Here is a 23,240-nt window from a genome sequence, read left to right as displayed (position 1 = left end):
GATTGCAGCAGCTGAGCAATCCTAAAAAAAAAAAAAAAAAAAAAAAAAAGGAGGGAGGGAGGGAATTAATGCACTATGCAGAACATCAGTGAGAGAGGGGGATGGAGGGCAATCGTGGCACAGTATAGGGCAAATAAAAAAGCCTCCAACTAGCGGCAGCCGGTTATCAGGAGGAAGGAGAAAGATTCAGTCGCATACTGGAGCAACAGCGAGCGTGAAAGCAATTAGAGGCTTTGAAAGGGGATGTTAAAAAAAAATAAAAAAATAGGCAGTCATGAGAAGAGGGAAGCAATAAAAGAATGGGGCAGAAGCAATAAAGAAACTGCAGGTGAGGGGGAATTGAGAGGAAAAGTAGCACACGAAGAAGAGAGCAAGAAAACATATGAATTTGCCGGAGTGCTGCAATGAAAAGAAAAAAAATAGTCCCCAATTGTAAGCAGTGGTAAGACACAAGTCATCCAATCAAAAGCTTGGTGAAGGTATACTTCAGGGTAGGAATAAACACAAGAAGAGGAAGGCAAACCACTGAGTAAGAATCAAGCAAATGAAAGTAGCAAGAAAACATACCAGTGGAGCGCACTGGACTGACCCAAAGCCCAGTTATTTATCTGTAATGCAAAAAGCTAGCTGGTGGAGACTACAGCATTGTAAAGAGCTAGTACTGTAAACCCTGGCTGATAATGTCAATATTGAGCAGGAACGAAAATTGATAAAAGTGCATCAGCCTGAGAGAAAGCACTTTACAAAGCCTTCAAGTGGTGTTAAAGCGCCACGCTAAACCAATTGCCTCTGGCATAAAGTAGGAGGGACAAAAGTCTCAGCCAAGGATGTAGGATGGGTGCGTTGAATAAAAGGCTTAAACAACACTGAGCAATACTGTGTTCAAAAAGATTTCAAAGAAGAGGATGAGGCCTCAAAGATGGGCTTTTGACCTTATGTTGGGTGGTGCGCCATTCTTTGCCTTGCTCTTACTCTGAGTTTCTTTGGTGCAAAAACTGCACAGGTGTTGCAATCCTCAGTTCGATGGTCAACTGGAAGGCAAGGATTACACAAAGAGTGTATATCCTTCAGTGCATACTTGAGACAGCACTTTCTGCAAAATTGAAAAGGGGTTTTCTCCATCACCCCAACCAGAGATCCCCCCCGCCGAGGCATTCTTGGCCCTCCGTCGAAGTTTTTTACAAAATTTAAGCTGATCCTCCTTTCTTGTTTTTCTCTTCCATAGATGTTGTTTGTAAGTGTTCTCAAGAACTTTAAAAAAATCATCTTTTTCTGGTTATTCTTTGTGCTTTCCTCAGCCGTTTGCAGACGACACAGACAAACCATCCAAACCTAACGGCAGAAAAAAAAGAATCAAAAGATGGAGACAAAAGGTTTAAACATCCGGAGGAAGTACGACAACGTCACAAGGGGACAACAAATGGAGGATCTATTGATGTCCACCAACAAACAAAAGAAGAGAAAAAAGTAGGACAAAAAAAACGTTTTTAGAGCTTAGAGAAAATAGAAGAATTTCTAGACCCAGCCACTATATGGCAGAATAATGCACAGCATATGAATCCAGAAAAGATTCACGTTGCAAAACAAAAGAAACCTTGATACTGGAGTAGGTGAGTTTTGCACCTAGAAACTATACATAACCCAGTGCCCTGTTACTCTAAAGAGAGGTGCACCCTTTTCAAGCCCCGTTTTGGAAATTAAGGAGAATTTGGTGTGTTGGTCTTCAAACAGTAGATGCTTCTTTAAGTCCTTCTTCTCCAAGTCCTGAATTCACTTATCTGTACAGAACCTCAAATTGTATCCCAAGTCCTTAGCGCACAGAGTTTCATACAAACCCTTGTATGTGTGGTTCCATTAAAGTGCAGATAATACAAAGAAACTGAGAGGTTTGCTTGAATGGATACAGATGTACCCAGATTACATGCAAGCAAGCACCAAGAGGGAGGCCTTCATCAAGGTCTGGAGAGATGTGGCCTTGAGACACAACTGCAGGACAAACTAGACAACATGCCTGAATGCTGGGTTCTGAACTGTTGCAACTACCTAAAGTCAGCCTGAATGGAGCAAGTAGAAAGAACTCAAATAAGAGAAGATGTGCACAAAATGGGTCGCAAAGGTAAATATAGGGATAGTCACATCTCGACATCCTCTTTCTACTGCACAATTAATGTCTAAAAATTTTTGCACGTTTCAAGAATATGATAAGCCCTATGTTTGTGAACATGCTCTAGTGATCGGGCCCGTCATATTCTTGAAACGTGCAAAATATAAATTAAACTAACACTAGATTAATAGACTGAAGACAGCATAAGGGGTTTCCGAAAAGCTGCTGCCTGCACCCCTTTCTGCTCCCACCTTCCTGTTTTTGGAAATCTTCATTTAGGGCTCAGCTGGCAACAAAGAAAATGGACATTTTGAAAAAAAAAATTATTGTAGCTATTTTTATAGAACACTCCAGCAGTAATAAGCTAAGCTCTTCGCATGAGATGGCACAGCACCACCAACTGCAATATACAATGGCAGAGGTAGGATATGAGAAGCGGGTCTCCCACTCAGGCCGAGAGCTGACCACAGTGATGGTATAAGAGCTCCACAAAAGAGAGCTGCAGCACAGAACACCGCAGATGTGCACCTAAAAGCCCCAAACTTGACCAGATTCTGGTCTTCACCGTAACAGCTGGAGGCCAAGTACACAGAAGGGTGTGCATCGAACATCATCCTCCTCTTGTGCTGTGAGAGAACAATAGTACAAAATTACCAGGTCTGCTCCTCACCATAAAAACTGGAGCCCACAACACACCTGACGACCCCATCATCTCCTACTGTAAGAGGGGAGGAATTCAAAATGACGAGTCCCTTCTACTCACCATAAAGACTCCTAATGGCCATCCTACGGAAACCAGGGGTGGGTCCTTGGCAGACATGAATGTCAGGAAACAAACCTAAAAGTCAATGTACAGCCCGCCCTAAACAAAATTTCAAACCACGTACTTTTGAATTCACGTACAATTACCTTGTAAGACATGAAATCATCTACCTATGGCGACAGGTAATATTGATCAAGTCTGCAGTTACTTTAAACTTCACACTATGCAACCAAACTCTGGGGTCTTTGGTGCCTATGATGCCAGACAAGATCAGTATTAATGTGAAACCAAGTTAAACCTTACACCATTTAAGTCTGTTCAGCGATACAGGAGGACTTTACTATATCATAAATACAGCCATGCTCTACAATATGAAAGCCACTCATGGCTCTTGGTGCACATCATGCCCACAGCAGTATTGTGGTAGGAGAGCTCGAACCTCTTGAAGCCACCTCAAGTGCTGCACTACTGTCTGCCAAAGGCGTCAGGGCCTTGGGCAGCATACAATCTACAGCCCTATGGTACCAGGACAGACAACCCACAGCAAGTACTTCCAACAACCACACTATGTCACCCCATTCTGGACTTTCAGTGGACAGCATCCCCACAGCAAGGTAAAAGTTGAGCTCAACCAAACACAACGGCAACTGAAGCTTGACTCGAATGTCTGCCCAGGCATCAGGGCCCTGGGAAGCATCACATCCACGGCCGTCTCTGCTTTGGTGCAATACTGAAAAGTGGATTTAAGTCGCTGAAAGATTAAAGAGGATTCACAATGAAAAACTGATTAACTTGTTTAAGTATACAATGTATACTGGATAAGGCCCGTCAAGCGATTGCTCCATAAACAGAGTTTGTTCATTTTTATGTGGAAAGACACATGGATTGACCTTTCTTATGTTCACCAGCTGGTATCTTGCTGCTTTGCCAGTGACTAAAGAAAACGTTCTCAGCGCAGGCACAATGGTTTCTAGGCGAACGGAGAGCAATCCCATGGAAGACTGTAGTTAAAGAACCTGAACACTAAGCGAGATGGTGGTGGAGAGAGGTTCCAGAAGAATGGGAATGTGTCTGCCCGCGAAGATCTTCCTTAAAAATCCAGGGGACCAAGTGTTTTCGAAACCACAGCTCTTACTGCATAGGCAGCATACCTTGTTGTGCTACTAAGACAGCTAACTGCAGACTCAACCCTCCTGTGGAGCCCACACTCGTACAGCAGCTGTCAAGAGTATTTCCTGAATTCATACACAGACCCACAGAGCTGCCATCAAGTTGTATAATCACATATCTGAAGACCGCAGGCCCAGCAAATAACGAAAACAGCACTACAACCCCACGCTGAAGGGGGGGCCCTCGACAGCCTCCATCTCCTGGTTTGAACCAGATGGGTGACCTTGTCTGACGCCACACTTCTAAATCCATTTCCCTCTGTCTCACCTCATCACCAGTCTCCCTAGATCTTGCAGAGTATCACTGCAGATAATGTAGATTAACATGTGGAGTCTCAAAGGTACCTCATCAGACCCCTTTTTTTTGGGGGGGGGGGGGGGTGGGTGTCAGGTCACATCACATAGTGCTAAAGACTCCAGTTCGGTGATTACCATTTTAAATGCTCAGCGTGACCTAATATTTAACAAGCATTGGCAAACCTAATAGGTCTCAACTATTCAAGAGCTACTGGCTTTGCCAATGTGTAGGAAGTTGGCTCTGTATGTACTATTTCAAAGTAAGAAATAGTGTGCACAGAGTCCAAGGGTTCCCCCTTAGAGGTAAGATAGTGGCAAAAAGAGATAATTCCAATGCTCTATTTTGTGGCAGTGTGGTCGAGTAGTAGGCTTAGCACAGGGTAGTGTTAAGCATTTGTTGTACACACACAGGCAATAAATGAGGAACACACACTCGGAGACAATTCCAGGCCAATAGGTTTTTGTATAGAACAAATATATTTTCTCAGTTTATTTTAAGAACCACAGGTTCAAGATTTACAATCAATACTTCAAATGAAAGGTACTTCACTAAGGTATCATAGGAACTTTGAATCAGCAAAATAGCATATACAGTTTTGGCAAAAATAGCAATAAGCTATTTTAAAACTAGACACTTAGTGCAAATTTCAACAGTTCCTGGGGGAGGTAAGTATTTGTTAGTTTTGCAGGTAAGTAAACCACCTAGAGGGTTCAAAGTTGGGTCCAAGGTAGCCCACCGTTGGGGGTTTAGGGCAACCCCAAAGTTTCCACACCAGCAACTCAGGGCCGGTCAGGTGCAGAGGTCAAAGTGGTGCCCAAAACACACAGGCTTCAATAGAGAAGGGGGTGCCCCGGTTCCAGTCTGCCAGCAGGTAAGTACCCGTGACTTGGAGGGCAGACCAGGGGGGTTTTGTAGGGCACCGGGGGGACGGGACACAAGTCAGCACAAAAAGTTCACCCTCAGCGGCACGGGGGCGGTCGGCTGCAGAGTGCAAACAGGCGTCGGGTTTGCAATAGGTTTCAAGGGGAGACCCAGGGGTCTCTTCAGCGAAGCAGGCAGGCAAAGGGGGGGGGCTTCTCGGGGTGGCCACCACCTGGGCAAGGGAGAGGGCCACCTGGGGGTCGCTCCTGCACTGGAGGTCGGATCCTTCAGGTCCTGGGGGGCTGCGGGTGCAGTGTCTTTACCAGACGTTGGGTTCTTGGAAGCAGGCAGTCGCGGTCAGGGGGAGCCTCTGGATTCCCTCTGCAGACGTCGCTGGAGGTGGCTCAGGGGGGTCAACTCTGGCTACTCACAGGGTCGCAGTCGCCGGGGAGTCCTCCCTGTAGTGTTGTTTCTCCGCAGGTCGAGCCAGGGGCGTTGGGTGCAGAGTGGAAAGTCTCACGCTTCCGGCGGGAAACGTGCAGTCCTTTAAAAGTTGTTTCTTTGTTGCAAAGTTGTATCTTCTTTGGAGCAGAGCCGCTGTCCTCGGGAGTTCTTGGTCCTTTTAGATGCAGGGTAGTCCTCTGAGGCGTCAGAGGTCCCTGGACCCTGGGGGACGCGTCGCTGTTGCAGTTTTTCTTGAAGTGGGGAGACAAGCTGGTAGGTCTGGGGCCAAAGCAGTTGGTGTCTCCGTCTTCTCTGCAGGGCTTTCAGGTCAGCAGTCCTTCTTCGTTTTCAGGTTGCAGGAATCTAGCTTGCTTGGTTCTGGGGGTCCCTAAATACTCAATTTAGGGGTGTGTTTAGGTCTGGGGGTTAGTAGCCAATGGCTACTAGCCCTGAGGGTGGCTACACCCTCTTTGTGCCTCCTCCCTGAGGGGAGGGGGGGGCACATCCCTAATCCTATTGGGGGAATCCTCCATCTGCAAGATGAAGGATTTCTAAAAGTCAGAGTCACCTCAGCTCAGGACACCTTAGGGGCTGTCCTGACTGGCCAGTGACTCCTCCTTGTTTTTCTCATTATCTCCTCCGGCATTGCTGCCAAAAGTGGGGCCGTGGTTGGAGGTGGCGGGCATCTCCACTAGCTGGAGTGCCCTGGGGCGCTGTAACAAAGGGGGTGAGCCTTTGAGGCTCACCGCCAGGTGTTACAGTTCCTGCAGGGGGAGGTGTGAAGCACCTCCACCCAGTACAGGCTTTGTTACTAGCCACAGAGTGACAAAGGCACTCTACCCATGTGGCCAGCAACATATCTGCTGTGTGGCAGGCTGGCAAAACTAGTCAGCCCACACTGGAAGTCGGGTATGTTTTCAGGGGGCATCTCTAAGATGCCCTCTGGGGTGTATCTCACAATAAAATGTACACTGGCATCAGTGTGCATTTATTGTGCTGAAGTTTGATACCAAACTTCCCAGTTTTCAGTGTAGCCATTATGGTGCTGTGGAGTTCGTGTTTGACAGACTCCCAGACCATATACTCATATGGCTACCCTGCACTTACAATGTCTAAGGTTTTGCTTAGACACTGTAGGGGCATAGTGTTCATGCACCTATGCCCTCACCTATAGTATAGTGCACTCTGCCTTAGGGCTGTAAGGCCTGCTAGAGGGGTGACTTACCTATGCCATAGGCAGGGTGAGATTGGCATGGCACCCTGAGGGGAGTGCCATGTCGACTTAGTCATTTTCTCCCCACCAGCACACACAAGCTGGCAAGCAGTGTGTCTGTGCTGAGTGAGGGGTCCCAGGGTGGCATAAGACATGCTGCAGCCCTTAGAGACCTTCCCTGGCATCAAAGCCCTTGGTACCTGAGGTACCAGTTACAAGGGACTTACCTGGATGCCAGGGTGTGCCAATTGTGGAAACAAAGGTACAGTTTTAGGGAAAGAACACTGGTGCTGGGGCCTGGTTAGCAGGGTCCCAGCACACTTTCAATCAAAACTTAGCATCAGCAAAGGCAAAATGTTGAGGGGTAACCATGCCAAGGAGGCATTTCCTTACACATGCTCTATTTTGTGGTAGTGTGGTCGAGCAGTAGGCTTATCAGAGGGTAGTGTTAAGCATTTGTTGTACACACACAGGCAATAAATGGGGAACACACACTCAAAGACAATTCCAGGCCAATAAGTTTTTATATAGAAAAATATATTTTCTTAGTTTATTTTAAGAACCACAGGTTCAAGATTTACAAACAATACTTTAAATGAAAGGTACTTCACTTAGGAACTTTGAAGTAGCAAAATAGCATATACAGTTTTCACACAAATGGCATATAGCTATTTTAAAACTAGACAGTGCAATTTTCAACAGTTCCTGGGGGAGGTAAGTGTTTGTTAGTTTACCACCTACAGGGTTCAAAGTTGGGTCCAAGGTAGCCCACCGTTGGGGGTTCAGGGCAACCCCAAAGTTACCACACCAGCAGCTCAGGGCCGGTCAGGTGCAGAGGTCAAAGTGGTGCCCAAAACGCATAGGCTTCAATGGAGAACGGGGTGCCCCGGTTCCAGTCTGCCAGCAGGTAAGTACCCGCGTCTTCGAAGGGCAGACCAGGGGGGTTTTGTAGGGCACCGGGGGGGGGTCAGCACAAAAAGTACACTCTCAGCGGCACGGGCGGCCAGGTGCAGTGTGCAAACAGGCGTCGGGTTCGCAATAGGTTTCAATGGGAGACCAAGGGGTCTCTTCAGCGATGCAGGCAGGCAAGGGGGGGGGGGGGGCTCCTCAGGGTAGCCACCACCTGGGCAAGGGAGAGGGCCACCTGGGGGTCACTCCTGCACTGGAGGTCGGATCCTTCAGGTCCTGGGGGCTGCGGGTGCAGTATCTTTACCAGGCGTTGGGTCTTTGAAGCAGGCAGTCAGGGGAAGCCTCGGGATTCCCTCTGCAGGCGTCACTGTGGGGTCTCAGGGGGGTCAACTCTGGCTACTCACGGTCTCGTAGTCGCCGGGGAGTCCTCCCTGTGGTGTTTGTTCTCCACAAATCGAGCCGGGGGCGTTGGGTGCAGAGTGCAAAGTCTCACGTTTCCGGCGGGAAATGTGGGTTGTTTCAAAGTGGCTTCTTTGTTGCAAAGTTGCAGTCTTTGTGGAGCAGAGCCGCTGTCCTCAGGAGTTCTTGGTCCTTCTAAATGCAGGGTAGTCCTCTGAGGCTTCAGAGGTCGCTGGACCCTGTGGAACGCGTCGCTGGAGCAGTGTCTTTAGAAGTGGGGAGACAGGCCGGTAGAGCTGGGGCCAAAGCAGTTGATGTCTCCGTCTTCTCTGCAGGTTTTTCAGCTCCGCAGTCCTCCTTCGTCTTAGGCAGCAGGAATCTGTATTGCTGTGTTCTGGGAGCCCCTAAACACTCGATTTAGGGGTGTGTTTAGTAGCCAATGGCTACTAGCCCTGAGGGTGGCTACACCCTCTTTGTGCCTCCTCCCTGAGGGGAGGGGGGCACATTCCTATTCCTATTGGGGGAATCCTCCATCTGCAAGATGGAGGATTTTTAAAAGTCAGAGTCACCTCAACTCAGGACACCTTAGGGGCTGTCCTGACTGTCCAGTGACTCCTCCTTGTTTTTCTCATTATCTCCTCCGGCCTTGCCGCCAAAAGTGGGGCTGGAGAGGGCGGGCAACTCCACTAGCTGGAGTGCCCTCGGGTGCTGTAACAAAGGGGGTGAGCCTTTGAGGCTCACCGCCAGGTGTTACAGTTCCTGCAGGGGGAGGTGAGAATCACTTCCACCCAGTACAGGCTTGGTTACTAGCCACAGAATGACAAAGGCACTCTCCCCATGTGGCCAGCAACATGTCTGGTGTGTGGCAGGCTGCTAAAACTAGCCAGCCTACACGGGTAGTCGGTTAAGGTTTCAGGGGGCACCTCTAAGGTGCCCTCTGGGGTGTATGTTACAATAAAATGTACACTGGCATCAGTGTGCATTTATTGTGCTGAGAAGTTTGATACCAAACTTCACAGTTTTCAGTGTAGCCATTATGGTGCTGTGGAGTTTGTGCATGACAGACTCCCAGACCATATACTCTTATGGCTACCCTGCACTTACAATGTCTAAGGTTTCGCTTAGACACTGTAGGGGCATAGTGCTCATGCACTTATGCCCCCACCTATGGTATAGTGCACCCTGCCTTAGGGCTGTAAGGCCTGCTAGAGGGGTGACTTATCTATACCTATAGGCAGTGTGAGGTTGGCATGGCAAACTGAGGGGAGTGCCATGTCGACTTAGTCTTTTTATCCCCACTAGCACACACAAGCTGGCAAGCAGTGTGCCTGTGCTGAGTGAGGGGTCCCCAGGGTGGCATAAGATATGCTGCAGCCCTTCGAGACCTTCCATGGCATCAAGGCCCTTGGTACCTGAGGTACCAGTTACAAGGGACTTACCTGGATGCCAGGGTGTGCCAATTGTGGAAACAAAAGTACAGGTTAGGGAAAGAACACTGGTGCTGGGGCCTGGTTAGCAGGCCTCAGCACACTTTCAAATCATAACTTGGCATCAGCAAAGCCATAAAAGTCAGGGGGTAACCATGCCAAGGAGGCATTTCCTTACAATGTCTTTCCTGTCATCAGAGAACTCTGCCTTGGATCTGTTTGGTTGGTTCTCTCGCTGATTGGACCTTAGGTGGAACGTTGAGGTCCTGTGTGGTTTGCAATTTCTTTCTCCCATTGGGGGTTGTTCTTGAGACTTTTTACTGTTACTGGACTCTTGCAAAGAAAGAGGAGTTGTATCTCTAAGGGGTTTATATAGGACTAGGCTCTATGGTCGTCATGTGATACTGTGTCACAGGAAGTGATGTTTTCTAATTGGTTGCTAAAAATTAAAAGCATAGAAAGAGAAGCATAATCCTCGCCTCTGTGTCCTTATTAGAATTGAGAAATTCTTGACGCAACAGCTAGAAAATTTTTTAGTCACCTCTAAGATAGGCCCTTCCAGCCCAAAAGACAGGGTGCAAGTCCCTGTGTGTGTAGGCACCCCTGTATGAGATGTGCCCCTACAAACTCCAGTTCCAAATCCCTGGACTTGGAAAGTTGGGGAAAGCCATTTTTGCTATGTACTGGCCACTTGACCTGTGGTCCAGCTATATATTGATAACTCCGAAGGTAGGCATGCTTGGTATCAACCATGTCAGAATTATGCCCAAATACTGATGCCAGTATTGGTGGCATGATTCCATGCACTCTGGGGACGCCTTAGAGAACCCCCCCCAGTACTGCTCCTACCAGTCTTTAAGGGTCTGCAAGCAGCCCACACTACAGTAGCCCCAAAGAAACGATTCTGCCCTCCTGCTGCTTGACCAGCTCAAGCAGGGGAAGGCATAGCAAAGGGTTTCCTGTCAGAGAGGGAATGCAACCTCCTCTCCCTTGGAAATAGCAATTACTGGTCTGAGGAGGGGTAGCTTTGAAGTGCACATTTGGTGCCCTCCTTGTATAATCCGGTTTGCACCAGTCCAGGGACCCTTGGTCCTAGCTCTGGCACGAAACTGCACAACAGAAAGGGGAGTGACCACTCCCCTGTCCATCACCACCGCAGGGGTGGTGCCCAGATCTCTCCAGGTGGCCACTTAATTCTGCCATCTTGTAAACAAGATGTGCAGAAGCCCCTGGAAGCATATGACTGGTCAGGCTAGGTATCTGATGTCGGTGACCCCGTCTGATTGGTGGTCACCTCAGAGAGTGACCAGGCCCATTTTTTGGGATATTTAGGGACTCCCTTGTGGATGAGTCCCCAAATTCGTCAGGCAAGATGACCCCGGGACCTCTCTGCAAAGACATCTTCTGCTCCTGGCCATCGAAACCACTGTTGGATTCCACAGGAGCCGAACAAGACTACTACATCGAGACAACCTCTCCTTGCAACATGGTTTCCACAGCTCCTCTCAGCAGCTTGGAACTTTTCCACAACTGTGCATCTGGAGTGGGCAAGACTTCAGCTTCACCAGAGAAGCAAGAAGGAATCTCCCTTGGAGTGAAGGAGTCACTCCCCTGCATCCGCAAACACCTAAGGCACTGGTGTCCAGCTGCCGGGATCTGTTGCCCTGTGGTCTGGCGATGATTCTCCAACACAGGTGATGGTTCTGAGGAGTCCTCTCTGCCTTCTTTCCAACTTGGGAGACAGTGAACCCTTGCCTCTTCCTCCAAGACAGAACCCCTGTGCACTGAATCTGTGGCAGCAACCAAGACCTGAATGGCACTCTGAGCAGCGTCAGTATTGGCCGCAGGGCAGGCTGAGAGCCTGTGCCTGCAGCATGCTGAGGAGACTGAGAAGCAGCGTCAGAGCACAGCAATCAGGTAAATTTATTTAAAAAAATTATTATTAATCCCCCCCCCCCCTCCACCACCACTCCCATGTGCATGGCGCCCCACCCCCATTAACACCCGCGAGCTGCGACTGCACACAGCAGGCAGGCCAGTTTTCTGCAATAACATGCTAGGATGAGACACCAATGAGGTGAGAGAAAGACCACTCAGATCAACAGAGGAGGACACACCACACTTGTGCACTTTTTCTACCTTGCTAGGCAAAAGACATCGTTGGGCTGTGCTCGTTTTTAAATAAATCAACATAAATTACATTCTGTTCTGGTTGAGCCTGACTCTGCATTGAAAAAAAATTGTTTTGCCTTTATCTTTGGAATCCAAAGAAGCATCTGCTACAAATGTATCCTTTACTAGGTGTATGTAGCTAAAGTCCGGTGTGCTAATTCTCATTCTGTTCCAAAAAGGAGTTAAAAAATGAGTAAAAAAAGATGTTATCCAGTTTAGCTCCCATAGAGAATTGTCTAAAGCTGCAGAAATAAACCACTAAAACAGATTTACACCTAACTCGCATGAGATCAGAACTTTTAATGACTCTTTTTGTGGTCAGGCCACAATCCGTTCACCAGTTTTTGAGCAACTTTTTTTTATAAAAAGGTGCCAGGTGGGCCTGAAATGGTCTATTTTGGATATCGTGATCATTTTAGAGCGGGGGTTTAGAAAGCAGATTTAGAGACTGTTCTCGGACCCAAATGAATACAAACATTGGCAAAGCCAATAGGCATCACTTTTTGGTTTTGCCAATGTGAACAGCATGTGTTACAGTTTCATATCATAACTGGTGAATTGGTATTTGCTCAACCCCAATCCGTAGCTTTGTTTTTTTTCAGTAAATAAGAACCCTTTGAACACAAAGCATGGCCCCACTGCTGCTAACGTATTTTTTTTGTTTAGCATTAAAGACAGTACAATTTCTCACTCGCCATCGAAGTCCCCAGACTAGTGCAAAATAGAAAGCATGTGTACCTGTCCAACTGGTAAAGGAGAAAGCGCGAGTGCCACTTGTCCACCGTACGCACACAAGACACACACACCACCTCCTACCTCTGGTTCCTAGGTACAGCACCAGTGCAAGTCTCGCTGGCGTTCACAACAGGTTCAGCATGGGCAGTAACAGTGTTTCCTCACACACACGTCACAGCAAGACAAGCATCTCTCTCACCTGGAAGAGGAGTACAACATGTGTTGCACAAGCGAAAGTGTACATTGACATGGAAGTTAGCAAGCCAACAAGTTAAACTGAGCGAATTTAGCGTAATTCTGTCAAATTCGGGGAAGTTATTGAATAGGGAAAAAAACTGTATTTATGGATATTTTTAGCTTAAACTGCGTCCTTATTTACATTTTCGACACAAACACATTTTGTGCTAAAGGCATGGCGCTAAATCGCTAACTAGGCAAGCAGCAGCAACTTGCACTCTGTTCATTCATCAAGACTTTGCTTCAGTACTAAAACATGGTCAAGCAAAGTAACGAACATTGCTACAAAGTCTTTATATTGAATTTCCAGCTATGAAGTTGAGGCAGAAATTTACAATTAAACACCTCAAAGCAGCAGAGCAAGTTGGTGAGCTGCGTTGCACTGAGGGGGAGAGAGCAGCACAATGTCACATTTATTAAGATCTGACGCTGCTACCCTTTCTCTGTAGTTGTGCTCTTTAACCCTGCCTAGTGTCGTGCACACTACTGTGCACCATAGTGCAAAGGTATGTGTGGTGTCTAGCACAGGTTCTGCGCTAGGAGAGTTCCTTCCAGGACAAAACATTATGCTTAAACAATTTTTTTTACTTTTCACAGGATAGGAGAATGTAAAAGATTTCTTCTAGATAGTGCCTGTCTCAAGTAGGCATTATTAATGGGGGGAAGCATGGCTTAATTAATATATAGAGCTTTGCATCAAAACCCATAGGAAGTACCATGGGAACACACAAGTATCCCCTCTGTGGTCATGCCGGTCATACGTCATAATGCATGTGCGCACCAACAAAAAGTCATGACCACCAACAGTGGATATGTTTTTTGCAGACACTGCACAGCGCCATTAAAAGGCATTCAGAGCAATGCCAAAGCCAGCAAGTCCCAAAAGGTGAGAGCCATTGGTTTTGCAAATGCTTTTTTCCAGTCACCTATGTATACAGGCGTAAGGCCTAATTTCTTTTACTCCAGCATACATTGATGACGACAATGCCTGAGGTGGAAAGCAGGAGTCTTCAGCAGAGAGGAACACCCTCCACAACGGTCTGATTATTTGCGACATAGCACAGATGAAAGCCTGGTGACTAAAGGTGAACTATGTCAACAGAGGCTATCCTGCTCACTAGAAGCCAAACTATTGCAAACAAGTGAGTCACACAGCGAGAAGGAAGCTGACGAAATATTTCATCAACACAAAATGTCAGACTTACTTGAAACTCGAACCTTGTCTGTCTCCAACTTGAACAAAGAAAAAGGAACCTATCAGTGGCAACACCTCTAAAGTATAGAAGGCCTTCTGACTATACCCTGCTGGAGTCATTCACCGTGGCACTAAAAAAAAAAACAGACTAATTAGTTATCCTGCTCACCAAGAACCCTCCCAAATCAGGTCCTCGCATCTCCCCAACCGAGCTTTGTCACCTATCTTTGAAAGAAAGGAATACCATCTGTTTCCTTGCCATATGTCCAAACATTAAACACATGCTAACAGGTGGATTTCATAACGTCCTGAGAGGTAACATCACTCAATAAACCTGAGGCACAGTAAGGTACCAAAAACTAAGTTGATGGTCCAGGTTAAACATCCCTTAGGTTTATCAGAGACCGAGGTTCGGGAAGAGATGGAACTTTTAATAAACAGCCACTAAAAAAAAGAAGAGAAGCAAACCAAAGCCAATCAGACGCAGGTGGTGCTTGGTTCCTACAATCACTATGTAAACACATGAAGTACTATAAGGAGAGTATGGGGAGGGAGAGTCTACAGTTGCACCCTTTCATGTCGTTCTTACTAGACAGTGCCCACGGACCAGACTTAAAAACACCAATGACAAGCCTGGTAGAACGAAGGAAAGGCCAAGAAGAGAGCCCAAAGAAGTGGATAAGGGCATACACAGAAAATCCAAGGGGACCTCAGCAATAGCTCCCCACGTATCCTGGACATAAAAAATGTAACCGGAAAACCTGATCATCCATGACATGGTTAAAAGAAGCTTGGTATGCATCATCTGGAGAAGGAAAAGAAAACTCCAATATGACAGGACTTTTTTTTGACCCGTGCCACCAGGAGGGACCAATGTTCACTCCTGTCCCTGCCCCCTTAACAACAGGGCAAGATTCATGGCGACCATGCTGCATCAATCTCGCGGCTAGACGCCTTGCTACTGTGTTGTTGACATCCTCGGTGTCAATAATTTTGCAGAGCTAGGCCAACAGTCCCAAGTATCAAAGCGACTCTGGGGGCGGGGTGCCCGAGTCCTATCAAGCGGGCAAACACAAAAAGCGCCAGGCTTTCTCATACGCCAATGAGTCACAGAGCTTTTGATTGAGGGCCCGATTGAGACCCTTATTGTAAACTGAGTCAGCGGTACATGGCACCAGTTGAATGTCAGTGCAGAAATCAAGCAAGCCAGACAGACCTCTCTCAGCAGCCACCTCCAGCTTCCAGCACTGCCTGCAGCTCACCGAGTGGCCCGTGGGATGCCCAAGCGCCCGGCCAGACACTTTTTTTTTATCCCAGCCTAGCACTGCAGTGAGGATAGCAGCTGATGTCATAGGTTACAGTCCAGGCGAGCACTGAAGGAGTACAATGGGGACGATATCAGTCATAGTGTTAGAGTGGAGTCAAAAATATTCTGGCTTAAAGGGCAAAATATTTTGGTTTTTCATCTTCGTTAACTGCATTTAAACTTCCATACATTTTAAATGAAAGATAAGTCATGCAAGTTAAAAGAATTGGTGGAAAATTGACACTTTATAGCTCGGCTGGACAGAGGGCGCCTTGGACAGCGGCAGGTAGTGAGTGGGGGGCCCTGAAGGCTGGCGTTGCACTCAGTATGCCTTGAACTGAGTGACAAGCACTGAGTAGGCCACAGCCACCTTGCTGGCCTGGGACCATACGTGCCAACATTTCAGATCAGACAAATGGGACATTTAAAAAAAAATTGACGGGAGAATGTATTTTGCCCACAGACATATAGGCAATCTGACTAAATCTAGTCTATTGGTATGTATGGTGACAATCAGGATTTCGTTTTTAGAGTTTAGTGGGATGGCACAAACAAAACAAAGTTCTAACCTCCTTTTTTGTTTGCGCTATGTAAAACTGCCAAAAATAAAATGTCGAGGTCTGTCACAGGCTCTAATTTCCCCCTCCAAGAAATAACCTTTCATGTCAGAAGTAACTCTGGAAGGGGGAGATTGGAGTGCGCGTGACAGACATCAACATGAATTATTTTTGGCAGTTTTACTCAACACCCAATCGCTTTCTGCAAGCAGGAGCCGAGAGACTAGCCCTGAAACAGGTAGTCTCCCGCCTGAATCGGAAGGGTTGGCATGTATGCTGGGTATGCCTTCGAAAGAGTGGAAGCATTGTGTGGGGGGCACCAACAGCATGGGCGTAGGAAGTGTGGGGGACGCGGGGGATGTATCCCCCCCAGATTTTGGAGGGTGGGGGACACGGGGGACGAAGGTGGGGGGGACAAGGGGACACGATAATTTCCCCTCTCACATCTATAATTCAGAGGGCCATTAGCGCATAAAAGCGCTACTTATGATAGCCCTGTAACGACCATCCTCCAATCTGATGGTAACAGAATGAAGGTGAGTCGGGAGGCTCACTGCGCCCTTTTGTTTGTCCTGTTCACAGCTGTGGGCATTAAGGGTGCTCATAAGAACAAAGGGCAGGAGGCGGAGAAAAGAGTTTTGGATGATTACGTCTGCATCACCTGCTGCCTTGAAGAGGAGCACTGCAGGATGCCTTCTAGAGGAGCTGCAAGACAATGAGGAAGATCTAAAGAGAGAATGGAGTCCCTCTCAGCCTGACACCTGCAGGCTAGAAAGGAGACTCTATGAAACACAATATTTGTATTTGTCTAAGATCACACCAGTTGGTGAAACAGTGAAGTCGAGATTGAGCCCAGATTTTACCTTTTCACACAACAATTTAGCTATTAGAAGGGTATATTTTTCTAACATTTATGTTTAATGTTTTGTTATCTAGGTAATGAAGCGCTTGATTACAGTGTGGCTAACAGGGAGAAGCCATATTTCATTTTGGGCCGTTATGCCTAGCGTTATTATTTATGTTGTTGTTATCGTTACATACTTCAGCATATTGAAGTATATTATCTTTTCTCTATCTTTTCTTCACTGTTCTCTGAAACAATCTACTCTATGCCTATCCCACTGCACCCTACACCACCTTTCTCCACTCTGTGCTACTCTACGCCACTGCAATCTATGCAGTGCCACTCCACTCTATACCACGCCACTGCAATCTATGCTATTCTACTCTAACCATCGTACACTACACCCCTGCACTCTGCCAGTGCACTGTTTACCACTTTACTCAAAACCAATGCACTCTATCCCACTGCACTCTATGCCAATCTACTCTGCACCACAGCACTCTATTCCACTGCTTTAAATGCCACTGTACTCTGCGCCACAGCACTCTATGCCACTGCAATCTGTCACTTTGCAATACACCACTGTACTCTGCGACCCTCTAATCTGCAATATTGCACTTTCTGCCACTGAACTCCACGCCACTCTACTCTGCACCACCGCACTCAATGCCACTGTGCTCTGTCCCACTGCACTCTTTTCTGCACCACTGCACTCTAATCTAGTCTACACCACTCCACTGTAGGGCACTTCACTCTACTTTGAAATAATTTCCTCTATGCCACTGCAATCTACGCAACTCTTCTCTATGCTATGCCAGTCTAATCTATCCTGCACCACGCCAATGTACCCTGCACCACTCTATGCTACTGCACTCTACATCACTATGCTCCACTCTGCAACAATCTACCCTTCACCACCATACTGTACTCTGCAGCAATCTACTCCATGCCACTGCACTCTATGCCACTCTATTCTACTCTGCACCACTGTACTCTACGCCACTCTTCTCTACTCTGCATCACTGCACTCTACACCAATGCATTCTATGCCACTCTACTCAACAGCACTGCCCTTTATGACACTCTACTCTGCAACACTGCACTCTGCCACTGAACTATATTCCTCTCTACTCTGCACCACAGCACTCTACACCGCTCAACTATATGCCACTCTACTGCACTCTACACCAGTGTACTATATGCCACTACACTCTATGCCACTCTACTCTGCATCACTGCACTCCACCACTGCACTCTACACCAGTCTACTCTACCTTGCACCACTCCACTCTACCATGCAACGCATTACTCTATGACACAGCACTCTGAACCACTGCAATCTATGCTGTGCCACTCCACTCTGCTCCCCTCTACTCTTCACCACTCTACGCTACTGCACTGTACGCTAAACCAGTGCAGGATTCACCAATGCACTCTACACCACTTTACTCAAAACCAATGCACTCTATATCACTACACTCTACACCAATCTACTTTGCACCACTGCACACTATGCCACTTCACTCTAGACCACCCAACTCCACTCTGAGACTTCACTCTGACATTACACTCCATGATACTAGACCCTGACACTCTATTCCATTAAACTCTAACACTTTCTCCATTCTGTAACTCTCTACACAACTCCCTATACGCCACTCCATTCCACTTTACTCCACTGTATGCCACTCCACACCACTCTATGCCACTTCAATATACGATACTCTACTCAATGCCACTGCACAACCCTCTATGGCACTCCACTATACAACAATGTACTATGTTCACTGTAACATTCTACCCAACTTTCTCTATGCCACTTCACATTACTTACCTTCACTCTACTCCAGTTCACTCTTCCTTATGCCTTTCCACTCTACGACACTCTATTACACTGTGACACTACTCCACTCTACTACTACTTTGTGGCATTGGCGCTTGATTAGAGATTCAGATCGCCTTCTCACTCATATGAGACGTGAGTCCGATTTATCTTCGCCGTTTTGGTTACAAGCACTCTGTAACCCTTTTAACTCAAGCTTAACGAAGGCTTAGGATGATCCTGATACTTGTCTACGGGATCGAAATATCGTCGGCCAAAGTACCTTGACTTGAATTTGTGATATTGTACATAAGTTGGCATAAGCATAGGTACTATGAGATAATGTCTTCTTGATTCACTATTTGAGTCATTCATGTAAAAGTCGGTGTATAAAAGCTTGTAAATCATTATTGTGGATGCTAAACTTGTAGGAAAGTAGCCTCTTTCTACCTTGGTTACCCCCACATTTGGCCTGTTTGCCAGTGTGTTTGAGCGTGTCTGCTGGGATCCTGCTAATCAGGACGCCAGTAGTTATGCTCTCTCCCTTAAATTATGATTGTTGCATACTGGTAACACAGTATTTTACCCAAAATTGGCATACTGGTGCCCCCTTATAAGTCCCTAGTATATGGTACTTAGGTACTGAAGGACTCCTGTGTGCACTAGCTGGTCTTCTGTGGGCTCTCTGAGTTGCTGAGAGCCCCCTCTCACTCCTCCTCCTGGGTAGAGTCAACCAGGTCCCTCCTGGTCCCGGGCAGTGCCATTTTCCGCTAACCGTGAGTTTTGCGTGTGCCAAGGTTTGTTGGCGGAATCCAGTGACGCAAACCAGACTGCCATCATCCATCCGGTGTGGGATATCATCTGCACCAACCAGGAACCCGCATCCATCTTCTTGGGTGCAGTACTGACTGCTGTTGTTCACCAGTGGTTCTTCTTTTGCACCTTGATTTGGGTTAGCAGGGGCTCCTGTCCTCCCTGGACTCTTCTGTGCTTCTTGGACCTAGTCCCATTCTTCCACAGGTCTTTAGGTCCAGGAATCCACCCTTTGTGTCTTGAAGTATCTTCTGGTTCTTGCATTATCTTCTTTCTCATGTTCTTGTGTGTTCTAGGAAAGTTACTGTGATTTACTCCTGCTTTCCTGGGCTCTGAGGTGGGTTCTATTACTTACCTTTGGTGTTTTCTAATACTCCCAGCGCCCCTCTACACACCACACTTGCCTAGGTGGGAAACCGACATTCGCATTCTACTTTCTTAGTATATGGTTTGGGTTTCCCCTAGGCCCATTTCTAACCATTGTGATTTTCACTAATTGCACTTTTCTAACTGTTTTTATTGCTATTGCTGCATACTAGTGTATATAATTGGTGTATTACTTACCTCCTAAGGGAGTATAGTCTCTATGGTATTTTTGGCATTTGTGTCACTAAAATAAAGTACCTTTATTTTTGTAACACTGAGTATTTTCTTTCATGTGTGTAGGTGCTGTGTGACTACAGTGGTATTGCATGAGCTTTGCATGTCTCCTAGATAAGCCTTGGCTACAGCTACCCCTAGAGAGCCTGGCTTCTAGACACTGCCTACATTTCACTAATAAGGGATAACTGGACCTGGTATAAGGTGTAAGTACCATAGGTACCCAATACAATCCAGGCCAGCCTCCTCTAAACCACTGTACTATATAGGTTACTTTTTAAATTTTTATTGTGATCGGTGACATTGGGTCATCAAGATAACTTGTGTAATGCCCGAATACCAGTCTTTCTCGATTTCCCCTGTTGATGTTTTCCCACTACATTTGATCTTTTATATTTTGATTGAATAAATGCATGACACATTCCGTTTGCATACTACTTTAATATCATTGTTTATGGGAATGGTGATGCATTTTATTCAAAGGACCCCTGTTCCTTTAAAGTTAGTTTACTGCTCCATTTTAGGACACTCTACTTACTCCATGACACTACGCCACACCAGTCGATGACACATCATTCTCCTTTATGCCATTAACTTTGAGCCATGCTGAATAGTAGTCTCACTAGTGTACAGCATGGCTAAAACACATTGGCAAAGGCAATAGACCTTGCATAGGCGAGACCTATTGGCTTTGCCAATGCTTGTTTATGAGGTATGAACTTCAAGGTGACTTGCAATATCCTTATGTATGCCAGGGGTATTTTACCTCATATAATACAATGGTCACACCTACAACTTTCCCACAAACCACTTAAAACCTTAGTGCATAGCTTCTGTCATTCCAAGCTATTAAAGTAGAGCAGAAGAAAGAAAAGCAACATTCAATTTTTTACTTTAAACAGCTGCATTAATTATGCTCTGTGACCTGATCTACCTTTTACCTTGGCTGCTAGCTCTGGCAGAAGGCACTGTAATGTCAGAACTCTACTGTAATAAACCTATCATAGTCATTTTCCGATGTCTTTTCTTTATAATCAGTGAATGTCTTTTCTTTATACGCAGTGACTTGGTGCATCACAAACAGCTGTTTCTAAAGAAATGCATGACTGCAGTTTATACAGAGATTAGAGAATCCAAGTTTATATAGCCTGTAACTGCAAGAGCTTCTTCAGTTGAAATGCTTCTAGTTATGACTGATGTGGAGCCGAGCTGCCCAAGATCACACACAGGAGTAGAAGTGTTATTAGAACTATGGTTTCCGAGCACAGTTTACAACTCTTGTACCTAATCGCTTTTCATATCTCCAGTGCGGTTCCAATTGGCATGAGGTGAAGGGCATGGTGGGTGTGGGGCGCAAAGGGTATGTTCTTCCTTTTTACCCTCCTACCTTGATTTGCTTGGTGCATGAAGATGCAAGGTTAATCAACATGTTATTTTCACATTTGAGCTAATTACTTTGTGAATGTAAATAACAATTAAAGATACTTTCAGACTGTGAAAACATGCCTTCCTTTCTCCCTATTTCACTTCCAATATATATGATTGTGTATATTTATCGGAGCCTGCAGTTCGTAAACAAAGAGCGATTTGTATAGGGTTGATTGAAAGTCCCCAAGGCTGTCCCTGTCCCCCCCAGAAATGTATTGTCTCCTACGCCCCTGACCGACAGCCTCTATTGGACTGGGCGCAAGTTGGAATAAATGACAGGAGGGGTAGAGGGTACTGACAGCCTCTACTGGACTGGGTGCCGTGTGGTGGAATAAGTGACAGGGGGAGGGTCACTGACAACCTCTACTGGACTGGGTGCAGATTGGAATAAATGACAGGAGGTGTGGGGGGCACCGACAGCCTCTACTGGACACCGTGCAGGTTGGAGTGAATGACGGGCACGGGGGCGGGACTGACAGCCTCCACTGGACTGGGTGCAGGGTTGAATAAATGACAGGAGGGGGGCGCTGCCAGCCTCCACTGGACTGGGTGCGTGTGGTGGAATAAGTGACGGGGGGGGCGCTGACAGCCTCCACTGGACTGGGTGCAGGTTGGAATAAATGACAGGAGGGGTAGAGGGCAATGACAGCCTCGATTGGACTGGGTGCAGGGTTGAATAAATGACAGGAGGGGGCGCTGCTAGCCTCGATTGGACTGGGTGCCGTGTGGTGGAATAAATGACAGGAGGGGGGCGCTGCTAGCCTCCACTGGACTGGGTGCGTGTGGTGGAATAAATGACAGGAGGGGGGCGCTGCTAGCCTCCACTGGACTGGGTGCGTGTGGCGGAGGGGACGCCCCCTGGGACGCGGACATGGTGAGGAGGGCGGGGGTGCGTGACGGCTCCGGGACTGGAGGGCTATGGTCGGTGTGAGGGGCCGGGGGTGTTGCCCTGAGCCCGGCCGTCCGCCCTCCTCTCCCCGGCAGCGCCGGGCCCGTGTGACGTCATGTCCCGTTCCCGGGGCGCTCTGCCCCCGCCAGCGGCTCTGACGTCAGCGCCCCGCGTCGAAGCCCCTCCTCGCCCTCCCAGCTCACCGGTAAGGTGCGGCCTCTCCTTCTCCGCTCTCCAGCAGCACCATGGTGGGGAAGGGGGGAGAAGACTTCTAGGGAGAAGGGGGAGAAAGAGGCGAGGGACGGACACAGGGAACTGGGCCCAAAGAGTCCCGTCTGACAGGAGCCGCAGCGCCCTCGGCCGACGCCCGTGACGTCGGCGCCCTACGCAACCCTCCCGTGACGTCGACACGCAAACACGCCTCCTCGCTCCGTGGAGCTCGCCGATGCGCGCAAACCGAGCGTGCGTCCCTTCCCGGGCGCGCGCGCCATCCCTGTACGTCGAGCTAACGCATGCGCGTAAGGAGAGTGAGGGACAAGGAGCGCTAAACGTCACAGGCTCGCTGGTCTTCTCGCGCACTTCCGGGTTTCCCGCGCGCGGGAAAACCTCGTGAGGTGCGAAGGCGCGGAGCTGCGGCCTAGCGTGCGCCGGTGTCCTGAGGGAAGGGGAGCGCCGTCACTCTTCGTTTGTCTCGCGCCCCTCTGACGTCCCGCGCGCGTGTAGGCCCGGGTGAGACATTACACCGAGGGCCCGTGCCGCCCGAGGTGAAGACCACGAGGGACCCCGCCTTGTGTATCGGAAGCGGGCGGGCTGAGGTGGGGAGAGGAGTGGAGGCAGATGCTGCACTTTCTGAGGTGAACTGAGGCGAGGGGCCGCTTCGGGTGCCCCGTTACCTCCCTTATAGCTCACGAGCAGAGAGCTATCGGACGACTAGAGGTCTGCGCCGCGGGTGGACGGCTTCACCACAGGCCAGACGGCAGCCGCCGAGCGCGGAGCCGGCGCCGGGTGAGAGGCAGAGCGGGGCTGCTCGGGGACATTGAGAAGGTGGCTTACAG

General features: G+C 47.9%; 1 protein-coding gene across 2 annotated transcripts in view; it reads right to left on the bottom strand.

The window, feature by feature from the left end:
* The window catches only part of R3HDM4 (R3H domain containing 4), a 240,082-nt gene extending 217,387 nt beyond the window's left edge, over positions 1-22,695 (bottom strand). Inside the window, exons 1-2 of one of the 2 annotated variants that reach the window (XM_069217440.1) lie at positions 22,389-22,528; positions 13,937-14,057 (exon numbers count right to left, since the gene is read on the bottom strand). In XM_069217440.1, the coding sequence (XP_069073541.1) occupies positions 13,937-14,046 (110 nt within the window). In that variant the 5' untranslated portion in view covers positions 14,047-14,057; positions 22,389-22,528. Of the gene's footprint in view, positions 1-13,936; positions 14,058-22,388 lie in introns of both variants that reach the window. The other variant, XM_069217441.1, reaches the window with a different exon arrangement.
* Positions 22,696-23,240: the final 545 nt, after the last annotated feature.

This window comes from Pleurodeles waltl, chromosome 12, assembly GCF_031143425.1.
Source record: "Pleurodeles waltl isolate 20211129_DDA chromosome 12, aPleWal1.hap1.20221129, whole genome shotgun sequence".
Taxonomy (NCBI): domain Eukaryota; kingdom Metazoa; phylum Chordata; class Amphibia; order Caudata; family Salamandridae; genus Pleurodeles; species Pleurodeles waltl.
This window is presented reverse-complemented; position numbering and strand designations above follow the sequence as displayed.